The sequence below is a fragment of the Hakea prostrata genome, chromosome 9 (assembly GCF_041222555.1).
Source record: "Hakea prostrata isolate BN-2017 chromosome 9, UWA_Hpros_2, whole genome shotgun sequence".
NCBI classification, from domain to species: domain Eukaryota; kingdom Viridiplantae; phylum Streptophyta; class Magnoliopsida; order Proteales; family Proteaceae; genus Hakea; species Hakea prostrata.
Window position 1 is genome coordinate 57,720,810 of NC_142608.1, and position 16,637 is coordinate 57,737,446.

General features: G+C 39.0%; 1 protein-coding gene across 6 annotated transcripts; it reads left to right on the forward strand.

Annotated features, from left to right (window-relative positions):
• The first annotated feature begins 713 nt into the window (after positions 1-713).
• Positions 714-16,292, forward strand: LOC149005707 (histone-lysine N-methyltransferase, H3 lysine-9 specific SUVH1-like). 6 transcript variants are annotated; one of them, XM_089167874.1, is made up of 5 exons: positions 714-1,006; positions 1,161-3,678; positions 6,171-7,400; positions 14,155-14,219; positions 14,770-16,292. In XM_089167874.1, exon 2 carries the CDS (start codon positions 1,367-1,369, stop codon positions 3,563-3,565), a length of 2,199 nt encoding a protein of 732 aa, XP_089024000.1. In that variant the 5' UTR covers positions 714-1,006; positions 1,161-1,366; the 3' UTR covers positions 3,566-3,678; positions 6,171-7,400; positions 14,155-14,219; positions 14,770-16,292. The 6 variants fall into 6 exon arrangements, with proteins under 6 accessions (XP_089024000.1, XP_089024001.1, XP_089023999.1 ...); XM_089167875.1 differs by lacking the exon at positions 14,770-16,292 and having other exon boundaries at positions 6,171-6,249; positions 6,499-7,400; positions 14,155-14,744; XM_089167873.1 differs by lacking the exon at positions 14,770-16,292 and having other exon boundaries at positions 14,155-14,745.
• The last annotated feature ends 345 nt before the right edge of the window (positions 16,293-16,637 follow it).

The window sequence follows — 16,637 nt, forward strand, 5'->3', positions numbered from 1 at the left end:
GTATATCTCAACTATATCTTTAGGGGTAATTTTATATATATTGAAATATATGGCAAGACTTTGCTTGACCCCAAGGAAATTTGAAATTTTTTTTTTCAGGGGGGAGGCTGACAATTTTATGTATATTAAGACTTAAGAGTAACGAAATTGCTTGGTAAATGCGCATGATCGTTAAGCCAAGATCTCGATCAAAATTGAATCTCAACTGCTGAATTTCAATGGTTGAGATTGAATTCGATATGACTGCTCATGGTGTTTGTTTGACGATTATGCGGATTAAATGCGTATGACCCAAGCAAAGTCCTAAGAGTAGGGACTGTTAGGCATACTACCATTAGGAAAATGATTATATTGCCAACTGAGCCACCTTTTTAGAAATACCAGCCGGTCATAAGAAATTCAACCCCTTGGTCTCAATGGATTATATTATTTTAATCATTATACTAATCTCAGTGGATTCTACATCAATGGTTGAGATGCCATATTTCACCGGATTGGATGTACTCCGGAAAGGTTTGGCTTGAGAGCTCGGACGGTCTTTCTACGAAATCTTTTGGTAATAAACTCCGCGATTTGTTCATTTGCTGCAATTTCGCTCGTTACGTACTTTTCAGGTTCCTGATGGAGAATCCAACGGTCTAAAATCGTTTAATAAAGTTTCAAATCCACTTGTCAAAGATAGCCGACAAATGTCTCGTCAATAACTTTTGAAAAATGGAAAAGAATTACTCGAGCATCGAGGAAGCAATATCGAAACACTGCAAAAAGGAGAGAGACACGGAGTTTCGATCGATTTTTAGCCCTAAAAGTCGTAGCAAAGAACAGTCGGAATTAGGGTTCAGTTGTTCCATGTAGGAACTTGTGTTTCTCTCTTGGTTGTTTTTGTATTACTTGACGTTTTGAACTATTGATGTTAAAAAGTATCTTTCAAGCTTGTTGTACTTTCAGAACGATCCATTTGTCGTGGAAATATTTGCTTTCTCTTCGGTTTGACATTTCTCTGAAGGTTAGCTGTGAAGCTTTCGATTTTGGGTTTTTTTTACCCTTGAATTTCTGTAGTTCATCCTGATATGCTGAATACGGTTCATGTTTTGCTCTTACATCTCTGTTATTTTTTCATTTATGTGTTCTTTTCCTTTCCCCATGTTGTTTGGATGCAGATTTGCACCATTCCTGCCATTTATTTTAGTGTGTAAAGCAGAAGGTGGAGCTTTAAACATAGTTTTGCTGTTGTATCCTGGGTATCATTATTAAGCAAGTGAAGAATCTAAGATACTGAGGAGGAGATAAATCAGTGTAGTTAGTTGGTGGTTTTTGATTTTTCTGACTCGTCGAAGTTTTTCGGCATTCCGTTTTGGGGTGTTCGATGGATCGAGGTTTGGATTCAGATTCTGTGCCTCCGCCAGGTTCTTTTGATAAATCAAAAGTGTTGGATGTAAAGCCTTTGCGTTGTTTGGCTCCGGTGTTCCCATCTCCGCAGGGGTTCACGCAAGGTCCTCCCTTTGTGTATGCGTCTCCATTTGGTCCGTTTCCGTCGGGGTTCACTTCATTTTATCCATTCCATGGCCCTCCAGAACACCAAGGGTCACCTGAACAAAATCCTCAGAGCACTGGTGGAGGTACCAATCAAGCAGGTCCTTTCGTTTTCCCGTATCCTGGGCAACAAACCCCATCTGCATCGAGGCCTGCATATGAAACAACACCTGCTGCAACGCCGTCCGTCTTTGCGGGTTCTGCTAATGGTGCTGCAGGGCCATCGAGGAAGAGTTCCAAATGCCATGTGGTGGGTCTGGAGGGGCAAGAAGAGAGCGAAACCAGGGGTGACTCTGTGCGATCAGTCACAGAAGATGGATCCAGTGACAACCTAAAGCATCCTGCACACAATTTTTCTCACCCTAATATTCACAATAGCGAAGCAGAAGCCACTAGTAGTGGGGCGAGACAGAAGAGTAAGTCATCCCGCAAGAGAATAAGGAACAGCCAGGAGGTTAAGTTATCCTTGGCAGTTTATGCTGATCCTGAATCAGCTGAGACTATTCTTAAGAAATTTGATGCGATCAGACGTAGAATTTGCCAAGTAGAAGATGCGAAAGAAGCAGTCCCTGGAGTGGCCAGACGAGCTGATTTAAAAGCTGGTGCACTTTTGATGAACAAGGGTCTTAGAACTAATGCGAAGAAGGGAATAGGAGCTGTTTCTGGAGTTGAAATTGGAGATATTTTTTATTTCAGGATGGAAATGTGCTTGGTAGGCTTGCATGGTCAGAGTATGGCTGGAATTGACTATACTACTGTCAGATTTAATGAGCAAGAAGAGCCTGTGGCTGTAAGCATTGTGTCTTCTGGAAGTTATGAGGGTGATGTGGATGATGGGGACGTTTTGATTTATAGTGGCCAGGGTGGAAATGCAAATAAGAAAACTAAAGAGGTGGTTGATCAGAAGCTTGAAAGGGGCAACCTTGCCCTAGAGAAGAGCTTGCATCGGGGTAATGAGGTAAGAGTCATTCGTGGCATGAAGGATGCTGGCAATACAGCAGCAAAGGTCTACATCTATGATGGTCTTTATAAGATCAAAGAGTCGTGGGTAGAAAGAGGGAGGACAGGTGGTAATGTATTCAAGTACAAATTGATAAGAGAACCTGGACAGGCTGCTGGATTTGCCCTTTGGAAATCAATTCAAGTATGGAAGGACGGTTTCACATCTAGGCGGGGGCTTATACTGCCAGACTTAACTTCAGGTGTAGAAAGCTTACCTGTTTCTCTTGTAAATGATGTTGATAATGAGAAAGGACCTGCTTATTTCTCATATTTTACTGGTCTGAAGAATGCAAAACCAGTAAACTCTAATGAATATTCTTTTGGCTGCAAGTGCAAAAGTGGTTGTTCACGAAGTGATCATGATTGTTCTTGCATTAAAAGAAATGAAGGCGAGATACCATATATTGTCCCTAGGGTTCTTGTCAGTTGGAAACCCGTGATTCATGAATGTGGTCCATCATGCCATTGTCCGCCAACTTGTCTAAACCGAGCATCGCAAGGTGGTTTGAAATTTCGGTTGGAGGTGTTTAGAACCAAAGACAGGGGTTGGGGTCTGCGGTCCTGGGATCCAATCCGTGCAGGTGGTTTTATTTGTGAGTATGCTGGGGAAGTCATAGAAAAGATCAAGATAGAGGAGCATAACGATGAACTTGAAGATAATGATTATACTTTTGATGCTACGTGCACTTATGAACAGCCTGCTGATTTTAATTACATACCTGAGCTACTAGGTGAAGAAAAAGATGTTAATATTTACAGGGAATGCAAAGCCCCCTTGCCCATCGTAATAAATGCAAAAAATGTTGGCAATGTAGCTCGATTTATGAACCATGGTTGTTCTCCAAATGTATTATGGCTGCCAGTCCTACAAGAACACGACAATGGATCATATATGCATATTGCATTTTATGCAATTAAACACATTCCTCCAATGACAGAATTGTTATATGATTATGGGACAAGTGGAACACTGCAGAGAACAAAGAAGTGCTTATGTGGATCTTCAAATTGCAGAGGCTCCTTTGGGTAGTGGTTTACTAACCAAAAAGAAGCGGAAAAAAAGAGGAAAAAAAAAAAAAAAAAGAAAAAGAAAAAGAAACCCAGATCAGGCATGTAGCTGTTCAATTTGGTCCTCAAATTAAGGTTTGGACTTTTTGCAGACTTGATCTTGAGATATTCTATGTTAATGTTTGAGATATTTCTATGTTAATGTTTTCTCTTGAATTTCTATCATGGTTCGACTGTGATATGTCATAGGTATTCTTTGCTTATCTTGGTCTTAGATGAAACTTTTTTGTGGAAACTAGTTTTGATGCTATTCCTCGGTATTTGGCTGAAAATTGCTGTTTTTTGGGTCTAATCACTTGGCCTCTTCACACTTCTTTTCCCCCCTTTCTCCCCCCCTCCAACCCAAAAATTAAAGACCTCCATATGACAACTCATTTTAACTTTCCACAGTTTGGAGCGTTTGGGGGTTGAGTTAATGTCCCTCCTCCCCCCCCCCCCCCCCAAAAAAAAAAAAAGAAAAAGGAAAGGGGTTGGGGGAAGGACTAGTATAGAGTTTTCAGCAGCATTCAGTATACACTAGCAAACTTGAGTTTAAATACAAGTACTATTTCCAATTTGTCTATGTGCATGTGTGTGTGAAACTTCATGTAATAGGTGTAAGTGTAACCATAGAACAATTTCAATGCAATTTCCACCGAAATTTCCCATTTTGGGAACCTCAAAACGAAAAACTAGGGGATCGAAAAAAATCCTGAGTTTCGATCGAAACAGTCAAAATTTAGTTGAAACTTGTCGAAACCTCGAAACCTGGTTCAATCCAGCTGGACCAACTGGTTTATGAAAAAAAAAATTTCCCAAATTTCATGGGAAACATGGGAAATTTCATGGAAACCTGGGACTTTTTCCTGCAAGTTTTGTAGCTTTCCCAAAATTTCAATTTTTATGTTATTTCATGTTTCCCCAAATACCACGACAAATACCCCCTCCATTAGTATACCTTATCCAAATTGCGTATCCCTCAGACGGGTTATCTCAGGCATGTTGATGACCAGACTTGTAAAGTTACGGTTGTCGATTACCTTGACAACAATAGGCATAAAATGTCATATGATGTCTATGTTCGTTGGTTGGAGGAGAGGATGTTACATGCATAGTACTACTCAGCTCACAGGATGGATCCACTCTTGGCACTCCTCTTGGCACTAAGTTGTACTTTCCTTTTATTGTTAGTTACTTTGTATTTGATGTTTTGAAGTTAGAAATTATATATTGAATGTTATGTACTTAAGCTTATATTTTACTTCTCCGACAACTCTACATTGATGTTTGTGCATTGAATGACATATCTACATTGATTTTTTGGCAAAATACAGCCAGTGTGTTCTTTATACTCTAATTAGCTTAAATGTTGAGTTCCACTATAAAATACTCCCTAAAACCTGTCGAAATTTCATGTCAAAACTTGCACAAAAAAATCATAAGTTTCCTCAAAATTTCCCAATTTCCTTCCTAGGTTTCCCATTTTCACCTAGTCGAAACTTGAGTTTCCCTTGAATTTTTTCTATGGGTGTAACGCACAATCTCACTTTTTTCTGGGCCTTGAGAGCATAGGTTTCAATTGGCTGGGAAAACCCCAGGTTTTGGTCAAAGCCTAGTATATGTTGGTCTTGACTAGTGTTGAAACCAAGAGGTATCGGCACAGGAAAACCAGGCTTTGGCGAAAACCTAGGGTAACCTCTTGGGTGGCTGGAGTTTGTGTTGTGGATGTTTGAGTAACCAAAATGGAATTTCAGGGGCCCATTATTCCTTGAAGATGAAAATTTGTTGGAGTGCCAATAAGTTTGAATCTTGCTGGCAGACAAAGCTTGCACAATATTACGTCTTGACACTGTCAATGGAGGGATAATTAGATCTTGGGGCTGTCTGTTGAATATACCTTCAACCATCTACGTGACTCAAGAATGTACCACCATGAATGTGTCCATTGATTTGTTGTCTTCAATCAGAATTTTTTTGAACATCTCCTTGGCATATTTTATTTGAATATAAAGATGCCCTCTTGCTCTTGATTTACTTGCTAACCAAGAAAGTATGACTATTCTTCGAGCATTGACTTCTCGAAATTTGTCTTTTTTCTTTTCCCATCTGCAAATTGTTTACAAAGATCACCAGAATGAACAAGAAAGATGATATTGTCAATTTATGTAACAACCACCATTTAATTACTGTCCTCTACCATAATGTTTAGATTGCTACCAGCCATTCCCTTTTGAAGTCCCAGCTAATGCAACTATGCACCTAGCCTTGAATACCAAACCCTTGGTTCTTGTTTGAGACAATATAATGTTTTCTATAGTACACATACCCTGTTGGGATCATCACCAAGCTGAAAACCATTGGGCTGCTCAATCTCTACTTTCTCATTAAGGCTACCATTAGAAATATGTGGACTTTCATGCCTACCTGATATATGTTCAATTCCTTGATAATGCCAATGCTAAAAATACCCATATCAATTCCATCCTTGCAATAGGTGCAAGTGTCTCATCATTGCTTATACTGCTACCTAAGCATAACCTTTGGATAGTAGTTTGGCTTTGTTTCTGATATTCAGCTTGTTTTTGTAGACCTACATGGTGCCACTAAAATTCTTGTCTGCTGAAAGAGGAACCAACTCCCATTTATATGTTTGACTGGGGATTGAAGGTAATATCTTTTCTCCCAATAGAACAGACATTTCTCCAGTAGCATTGAGCTACACTAACAACCTTGGATCCAAATCTTAGTTAGCATTTTGAGTTATTTATTGTTATTTTTTAAAGTTAATTTATGGAATAGATGTAAAGTGGTAAAAATAGGTGTCACCATTAAAAACCATTCTTTTTCAGGTTTGACCCAAAAAAAAATCCCAGGTTTTTTTCAGCGTCTGAACCCAAACCTCTTGGGTGGCCACAGGTGGTGTGAGTGGATACTATTGCAACTCATTGAAGTGGTAGATGAAGAGGGGTGCAGAAGATAGTCTCTTTTAGGAGTCGGATCTGGCAAAAAAGTCAGTAGGGACTATGTTGGTTTTGCTGTAGAATCAAGATGGGGTGGGGAAAGGGACAGGAACTATTGTCGGAGTAAGGAGAAAGTATACGTTTTGTATTTCCGTTAAAGATGTTATATTGATTAACTTATAGTTTGAACATGGAAGATTTGGCAGCTTGGCAATATTTATCCACTTCTAGGAATGATGCAGTATTCAAGCCTGTCCAGTCCAAGAAAAAGTCCAAGTCCAAGTCCAAGTGGAAGGCTAAGGTAGCCACCTAGGGTTGCTGCCCAATTGCTTTATTTCAGTTTTAATTTGCTTATTTTCAATTTCAGTTGCTCTCTTTGGGTCTACTAGGTTAATCAGGGACAGAGTTGTAAATTCTACCCTTTTCCCCCGGGGGGGGGTGTCAGATGCTTGTGTTTAATTAGGGGTTCAGATCAGTCCTTGTTGAGCTCAAACTATAAGACCTTGTAGTTTTTGGGTTCTAGTAGTATTGGGCTGGAATACATGTCCAAGTAGGACACCCAGCCTCTAGCATGTATAAATAAACCTGTCCACTCGACGGGGAGAGGGGTTCTGATTATTGGGTAATAAAGCTTCCCATTCGAGCACTATGTGTGTGTTTTAGTATTGAATCAGTCAATTAGTTTCAGGATTCAAGTAGTAGCAGGCTTTATTCTGTCAATAAGTTTGAAGAATCAACCCTAGGAGGGTTCAAAATGAATTCCAGCTCAGATCCTTGACAGTGGCTGTAGGTTGACAGGATTTGACCGCCATCAACAGCTGTTAGCTTCATCCAGGCTCCATTCAAGGTCCTAACCAGGTACTTTTGGACTCCCTCATTAATCCCCTTCCCTTTCCATATCTTTTCTATTTCTTCTTGAATTTGGACTTTTCTAGAGACATTCAAGGACAGATTCTACACTAATCTAACCATTAGATCTATTCCAAACTTTAGGAACATCCCCCCAACCCTAATGACCTTCAATCCTAATTTTAGCCCTAACAGACTAACCAAACTGTAGATCTGCCCATCCATGTTATTATCACTTTAATTTCACTCTAAAATCAAGAAACCTAATGTTTCCCAATGAGCCAATCCACCCCCACCCATAATCATTATACACTTGAAGACATTATTCGAAGGAACAAAATAAAATTTCCTTTCAAATCTACCCCATCATCCTTGATATTGCCCCATACCAATTAATCCAACCAGGGAATTGAAACACAATTATTGGGAACCAATTGGAGGACTACCACCCATACAGTAACTGAAACCATAGTTTTGGGCTTGGAATTCGTGTCCAGGCCGAAGAGATTTTTGAAATACCAGCCCTATTTGAGCAAGGCTGCATCCGGGAACTTGTGTAAAAGTAATTTGAAACTAGGTGCCCCTTCATATTTCTATCTTTATAAGAGAAGTTTCAAGCAGAGGATAATTGTAAACCTATCCGAATATAAATATGTAGTACTATTTTGTCTAATAAAATCTAGAAATCTTACTGGAAGTGGAATTTATCTGATTGTTCTTAACAGAAAATCTAACCAGAATTTAGAGGTTCATCATTGTGTTTAAACAGTTACTTGATTGAAACAAATAATTTTTAAGGTAGCTTTTCTTTGCATGGGTTATATTGACCATCCAAACGTAGCATTGTAAACTGCATGTGGGGGAAATTTTTCCTAAAATGAATTTTAGGTCAAGTTTTGTTTGTTATGAAGGTTGCGCTTATGACATTGAAATAGTGTTGCATTGATGGTCAGTATGGTTTTATATAATGATGGAGGTCCAATTATGTGGTTTGAAAGTTCGAATTGGTTCCTTAAAACAAATGATATGAGACTATCACTTTTTTGTTGGGTATGGATACACAACCACAAAGAAGAACACAATCATAACACACAACAATAAGGAATTTGTTGTGGTTCGGCAAAATTGCCTACATCCACCTGAGAGAACATTATAGGGAAACCCTTTGCTTGTTATCCCGGTTTTTCCACTATGTCCTGAAAAATCTCTTTATACCACTCTCAGCCTGACAAAGGTGCAACCCTTTGCTTGTTATCCCGGGTTTTCCCACAAAGACAACATTATTGGGAAACCCAATCCTTAATCCCCATATAATTAGGATTCTACCACCAGTAATTGACCTAAAACCATTCCAGTTACAATTGTAGTCAAGCTCTAATTATATCCCGTAGAATAAAAGACCACCTAAACCCAACAATCTCCACCTTGGCTTGAAATTTGCGAACCACCTTGAAGAAGACCGATATTGATTTTTAATCTGCAATTGCCTTTGCCTATTATTTTTAAAGATTAGTGTATATATTTTTGCTATGGTTTATACTTATATAGTTATTTTCATTTTTTCAAGTACTAGTTGGTTATATCATTTCTCTTGGAGAGATAAAACTAGAAATGTGTGTATACTTCATATATTTTGACCACTGAAAAGGTGTAATCTATTGGATTTCAATACCTTATATTGTATAAAAAGAATCCTTCTAAAGTATAGCAGATTGTGGACTGTTGATGCTTGCCCTTGTAGAAGTACTATACTAATCCAACAACACAACCAAGCGTTGTCCCAACTAAATGGGGTCGGTTACATGGATTCTTGTCTTTCAATCAGCTATGTTTGGGGCCATGCTAGATACAAGGCCTAAGCTATGCATATCCTTTTTCACCACTTCTCTTAAGATTATCTTAGGTTTGCCCTTGACTCTTCTATTTCCTTCAATCTAGATTATATCACTTGTTCATACAGGGGCATTTACAGGCCTCCATTGAACGTGGCTGTGCCGCCTCAAACCACTTCCTCGTAGCTTATCACTTATTGGAGCTACTCCTAGACCAACTCTAATATGATCATTTCTTATTTTATCCTACCTAGTTTTACCACTCGTTCATCTTAGCATCCTTATTTTTGCTACACCAAGTTTTCTGCATGATTTTGTTTAACAACCCAGCACTCTGTATCATACATCATAGCTGGTCAAATAACAGTCCTATGGAAATTTTCTTTAAGCTTTAAAGGGATACATCGATCACACAAGACTGCGGAGACACCTCTCCACTTCATCGACCCTATTTTAATTCTTTTGGAAACATCATCTCCTATATCACCTTTTTTTATTTATTATTGAACCAAGGTTAATGATATCAATCATATTGTATTATACTATTCAATACCAAGAAAAGAATGTTCTTGTATTGTATTTTTCTATTGCTTTTGTTATGATCTGGGATTAGGGTGGGGTAAATAGTCATGGTAGTAGGTTATGGGGTGTGACTTTGAGTCAGGGGATCATAGGGGGCTATACATCACGCCTTACTTCCCACTGGTTCAAGAATCTGTTGTACGAGATAAGAGAGATAATCCTACCAGTTATGCTACTTCCCCAGCAATATTGTTGTCTTCCTGGTCAAATATATGAGGTAAATGATAGTTGTTTGTGAATGAATGGATTTTCTTCAGGATCTAAAAATAAGAGCAAGCAAGCAAGCAAGAAATTGGTGGCTTTACGCATGAGTAGCTTAATTGAGATTAATGTTGAAAAGCAAGGCGGCGGGGGGACCACACATCTTAAAATATATCGTGGTTTATTGTTGTTAAGTAGAAACTATTGTTAAACTAAATTTGACCCTAAGGTATTAGGTGAATATCCTACAGTCATGGTATTCGAAGCTACTGTGATGAATCTGTTATAAAATTTATTATTTGAATATTATAAGTTTATACTAGGTTTTGAATATTCAATTTCTTATTCTAAATTTGGTTGAGAGTTTCATATCCCCTAAATGACCGAAATATACATTATTGGAATATGACTTATTTTGTTTAGTATTCTGGCAGACGCCTATATGTCAGTTGTTTTCTTGTCAGAATTTTAATTCAAGTTTAAAAATAGTTAAGACTAAAAAAAAATGGAATAAATAGATAGAGAGGATAGATCATGGTGGCTGCCAGTGGCTAAGGCCTGCATGTGTCCTATTATTGAAAAAGCTTAGTTGGTGGCTGATAAGACCCTGATAACCACCCTTGAAATCTCAGGCGACCTCTGTTTGTTTCCTTGAAAATTCCGGCAATAAACTCTCTCCTCACTGCTGCAATCACTCACGCTTAATCTCACTGAAATGAATAACAGAATTTGGATCGTATAACGAACAAACAATTGCAATTGAAATTCCTTTATCAATCTGTGTATTCTCTTACAAATCACTTAGCAAGACTACCCCTAACAAAACCAATGAACCCCCCTGCCCCGCGGGCCCTTTTTTCCTCTTTTCATTCTGATGTTATAGTCCCCAAAGACCCAATGAACACCCCCCCCCAAGGTGATCCTCCCTCATGGGTTATTTTGATAACCTAAGCCACCCTGCCTCTACATGGTGTCCTATCACTACTCCCCTCCCAAAGTCTCACCTTGCCCTCAAGGTGGATTTGTTCCTGCACCTGTGACCACAGTTTCCCCATTGCGTACATCCTCCGAAACTGCTGCAGGTCATGATCCTCGTGTACCATCAGCACCTTGAGCCCCTTTTAGGGGCACTGATAGGTCTTAGAGTAGGGTGCGTCACAGTGGAAGCATAGGCCCTTATCCATCTTCGATTTGATTTCTTCCGGTGTCTACCATTCAGAGCGTTGGTTCTTTGCCGTGGAATTCATCGCTATTTGAGAAGATGGTGGTGAAGACGAAGGGCATGTAGGGGATGAATTGGGTTGTGGTTGGTTCAGTCCAGTCCAGTCGACCCAACCGTTTAATTCTTCTCCCATTTAGGTTTTCAATCGTTGAGCTGGACTTGGGCCCATTTGCAGTCACTGAACTAATGTTCACAACCCCTTGGGCTAATGCATGGGCTGCAGGAATGGGTTAAACCAAACTGGGTAAGTGTAAGCCTTTGAGGGCCCAGTTCCTTGCTTCTACGTTGGGCCAATTCCATCGCTTTGATAAAATTTCCGTGTTTGATTTGGTGTAACTTGGCCCGGATCTCATCTACCATACTAGAGAGGAGAGCTTCATGAAGCCACGTTTTGTCTTGATTGCTGGCCATTTCAGTGATGGTTTGAGTTGCTCCCAAAACTCGCCAACAGTGCTGTGCGGTTTGAGGCTGATCAAAGCTTCTTAAGGGCTCTCCAATTGAGGCAAACTAAATTGGTATATCACTACTTCCTTTAGATCCTCCCATGAAGTCATTGGGGGCTGCAATTCCTGAAATTGCAACCACCCGAGTGCACGGCCATCGAAGCTCAACGTTGCCACTCTAATGGTCTTGTCACAGTCAAGCCTGTAGAGGTGAAAGTAGTTCTTTGCTTTTGCGATCCAACCTAGGGGTCCTCACTTTGAATATCGTCATCTCCAGTTCCCGTGGAGTGAAACACTTGCAATGGACGGCCTCTTCAATGCGAGCCGGATTGATGCAACTCCCCCTTTGTGCGTTTTCATTGGGGCAATGTTTGTTTGCAGTAGTAGGGTGGGAAAAATAAACATGTGGGACTCATATGTGGTGGGGTAGGGGAATAGGATGGAAATGATTTTGTGAAAAAGTTTCAAATGTGGGTCCCACTTTTGTTGTTTCCCTCACTAACTTTTCCACAAAGCCTCACTAAATATGTGGGATTTTGAAAAGGGATGGTGTGGGAAAAGTAATATGCCACTTGTTTGCCCACTTTTCCACCCATTGAACCAAACCAGCCATCCTTCGGGATTTCATGGAAAATTTTTAAGTTTTCTCATCCATTTTTCCCAACCCACTTCAGATTCAGCAAACAAACAATGCCTAGTTGACGGCGGTGGTGCTTTTGGCTTTTTGACTTTCGGCCCTGAGTGAGTTGATCTTGAGAGCCTTTCCACGCATCAGGTAAGCCCCTCAGTTCGGATCTGAACTCATTGTTGCTTTGCTGCTGCTCCAATTGCTGGCTTAGGATTCTGAACTTATCTGAATCTGGATCTCATAGTTTTCTCAACTTCCACTCTTGACTCCATTCTGCTTTTAACCATGCCCTGGGATCAGATCAGCTCTGATACCACGTTGGTAAGACCCTGATATTCACCCCTGAAATCTCCGGCAACCCCAGGTTGATTCCCTGAAAATTCCGGGAATAAACTCACTTCACTGCTGGAATCACTCATGCTGAATGTCACTGAAATGAAGAACAGAAATTGGAAATGAAGAACAGAAATTGGATGCAAGTAACAAAACAAACAAATGCAATTGAAATTTCTATATTAATCTGTGAATTCTCTTACAGGTCACTCAGCGTTGACTAACCCCAACAAAACAGTGAACTCATCCCAGTTCACTTACCGCAAGCCAAACTTGCCCCCCAAAACTGAACTCATTCCCTCCCCTTCCCCCTTTGCATTCTCACGCTATATGGTCCCCAAAGACCCAATGAACTCACCCCCAGCGTGATCCTTCCACATGGGTTATTTTGATAACCTAGACTACCCTGCCTCTACACCTTATGGTGTTAGTGGCTAACCTAAATCTCTTTATATTGGATTTTGTGTTGCACCTTGACAGGTAATTGTGTGACAGGCCTTTCATTTTTGATGCCAGGCATCAAGGCAGTGTTAATCCCCCTCCGATCAAAAGAATTTATTGTTTTAAAAGCGGCCTTTCAGTGATTCTTTTCCATGTAGTGAAGTTCTTTTGGCTAAAAATTGCCACCTTGCTATAGGAGGTGGGTGTATTTATTTATTTATTTATTTTTATGGGTTGGGGGGTGTTTGGAGGCAGAAAATTAATCTAATGTTTTTATCTACACTATCTGGTCAAAAACTGAACAAGAGGATTTCTGTATTTGAAATGGATGGTACCTCCCCCCACCCCTCCAACCCCTCAAATTGTTGAGTGACAGTGATGAATAATTCATGTGTGAATTAAATGTTGTATTTTTAATTGAAATTATCTTCTATATAGTATTTGAAAGCATGCATAGTTTGAATTGCATCCCATAAATGCCTACTCTTTGATGGGATCTTTCTTTATTGTAATCATGGTGAGTTATTAAGTAGTGATTTTATTTTGGCTTGCTAAATTTAATATTGTGTTGGATTTGATATTTGTAACCATTGTTTGGGGTTCATTAGAAATAATATCTTGCTTTGTTGGGTGGTGAAACAGGGTTTACTTTGGCTGGCTATAGTTTATCTTCTGTTGGACTTGATATTTGTGCTCATTGTTGGAAGGCAGAGAACTAATCTGACGTTTTTATCTACACCATCTATTCAAAAACTGAACTTATGTTTGAAATGGATGGTACCTCTCCATACCTCCCTCTGATTGTTGAGCGGCAATGTTAAGCACACCGTATGTGTGAATGCTATATTTTAAATTAAAAATATCTTACATAAAGTGTTTGAAAGCTTGTATGTTGTAATTTGCATCCCATAAATGGCCAACTCTTTGATGAAAATCTTGAGTATTCTAATTGTAGTGAGTTAAAATACTGATTTTTATTTGGTCTTGTTAAAGTTTATAATTTGTTGGACTTGGTATTTGTCTCATTGTTATTTACTCTTTTTTTTTGGGGTTCATTAGAAAGAATATCTTGCTTTTGTAGGTGGAGAAACAGGGTTCAAGATAGGATTTGCCAACTGTTCGAGATTTTAGTTTCATGCTGCACAGGTATTTAAGATGCTAAATCCTTTGTTAGTTGCGATATTTGTAGAGCTTTACAGCTCTGTTGTCAGCTTTTAATGTATAATTAACTTTCGTTATGTTGTAGATCTATTGATTAATCCCAGTAAAGGATACTTTTTGGTTGATTTTTTGGTCGATTGCATCATGAGTTTGAAAGTAAAGGGTTCCCCCCCCCCCTTTCCCCCCTCACCTGTGCAATATATTCCAAAACTTGCTATTTATGCTGCATTTGGAGCGTTTTGCTCAATCAGATGTCAATATTCCCATAGTTATTTAATTATAGATTGATTATCAGACTTCTCTTTCTAGTTGGGTTAGACATGTTTACATTTGCTTCTGCAAATTGCTATGGAGGAGATTTATGCTGTTTTTAAGTTCATTTATTGTTTTAGAAATAATATCAACTGCTTGTGTTCCGCACGTAACTGTTTAGATACTGATGTATTTTTTTTTGTGATGCAAACCCTCGGGTAGATTTGAGGAAATGCAAGCTAATTAGTTCTAACCTGTGTACGGTTCTGATTGTAAATGACAGTTGGGTCTCTAACTTTTGATGAAATTGCAAGCGGACTCCCGTAAGAGTGTTACACTCTATGACTGGTGCCCAATATGTTGGTGGGACATTTGATTGGACCATTTTTTGGATTAATGTTGATCTAAGTTTTAACATGGTCACCTTAACAAAATTATACATATGGGATAATTATAGCGGTGACAAATATTTCTGTTTTCAGATCATAACTTTGGTTTGGTTGGGTGGTGGGGTTGTTAGTCTTGATTGTGATTTCGCGGGTCAATTTCCGTAACATTAGGAATCTTGATTGTAGTTTTGCCAAATGTTGGGAACTGGTAGTGTTCTATTAATTTCTCTGTGCAAACTGGTTTGCTATCCAAGATGGCTTGATTGCAGCATGATGGGGACTTGGCTGTAGTTTATCCTAAGAAGCTAGTTGATAAAGAAGTGGCTTTCAATTGTCTATAAACATTCATCATTCTTCATTCATTCCGATAGCTTTTGTAATTTAGCATAAATTGCCAAAAGAAGTGGATCAGGAATAAGGTTTCTGAGAATGTTGTGCATCAGAACTGGGTAGATTGATCTCCGATGATAGGATTTGCTCTTGGTGTGGAGCAGTTAAACATGCTGCTTGCTCATTGTCAAGTGTGACTTCGAGCATTCCTCATTGCTAGTGGCTTATTTGGGGAAATGTTGTGTTGTGTTTTGTTGCTTGTATGGTGTGTGCCCATGGTACATCAGCTATTATATATCGCCGTGTTGATGGTAGGCGACATGAAACGATGGGGTGTTATCTGTTTTTCCAAAAATGTGAAGCATGAGTCATGCTCCACATAATTATATGATAGAATTGTAAACTTTAGGGACTTTTTTATTAGTTGTGTGCTTGTGTTTTTTTCTCCCATAATTATATTGATTTATATGAGTTTTTCAGACTTCTAATTTAACCTGCATATAGTTAAGCATGTGCTGATCAGGAACTCTTAGTGTGTTTATTGGCTTTAAATTATATTACACAATAAAATTCAAGCATGCCTCTTGAACTTGGTGGGTCGTCTGAATTTTTCAAATCTTTTATGGCTCATTGCCAGTGTTGCTTGACGAGTAAAAGCCGACAGCTCCTTCAAGTTGCCTCCTTTTCCATTCCCACTTTGGCTGAGGAATTTGGGCAGCCATGCTCAGGTCAGCCCAGCCCGATCAGAGTCAGTTAAGGTGGCTGGGGTTGCGTTGAGCCTTTGTGGGTTGTTAAACCCTAAGTCAAGATTGGGACATGATAGGGTAAAGTAACAGGCACTTGCGTTCGGATGAAAACTAAGTCCAACCATATGTTTCAACTCTACTCAATCTTGGCTGGAAGATTTTTATTTGTTAATGAACAAATTTCTTATACACTACTAGAACGATGGGATTTATTAATTTAGATGAAATTTGTAGTGCCATCCCTGTTTTATACCTAAAATTAATGACATCTCCTGAGTAATTCAATTTTAATTTATTGATTTTTAATATTTACTTTACATCTTAAAGGAAGAACATAGAGAGGATAAAATAATAATTTGTAGAAGATTTAAAAATGGGCTTAACAGGAGTTGTTTGGGGGGGGGGGTAGAAAAAAGAATGCAAAGAATGAAAGAAGATGAATGGTGCAGGAAAAACACGGTGATGAGTTGAGCATAAGGTTTTGCGTCCAAGGGTATTTTTGTCTTTTTGATAACGTGCTTACATTGGCATTTATCTGTGATTTCATAACTAGTTAGGGGTTTGATTAATATTTTTTCTGCCTATAAGCGATAAGATTGATAAATTGGACAATTTAGAGTGTGCCATCAATTTAGGACGTAGAAAACTTTCCGTTAATTTGAGTATCGATCCAATAGGCTGATCCA

Coding starts and splice junctions, on each gene's coding strand:
- LOC149005707 (XM_089167874.1), top strand. CDS start 1,367: ATGGATCGAGGTTTGGATTCAGATTCTGTGCCTCCGCCAGGTTCTTTT.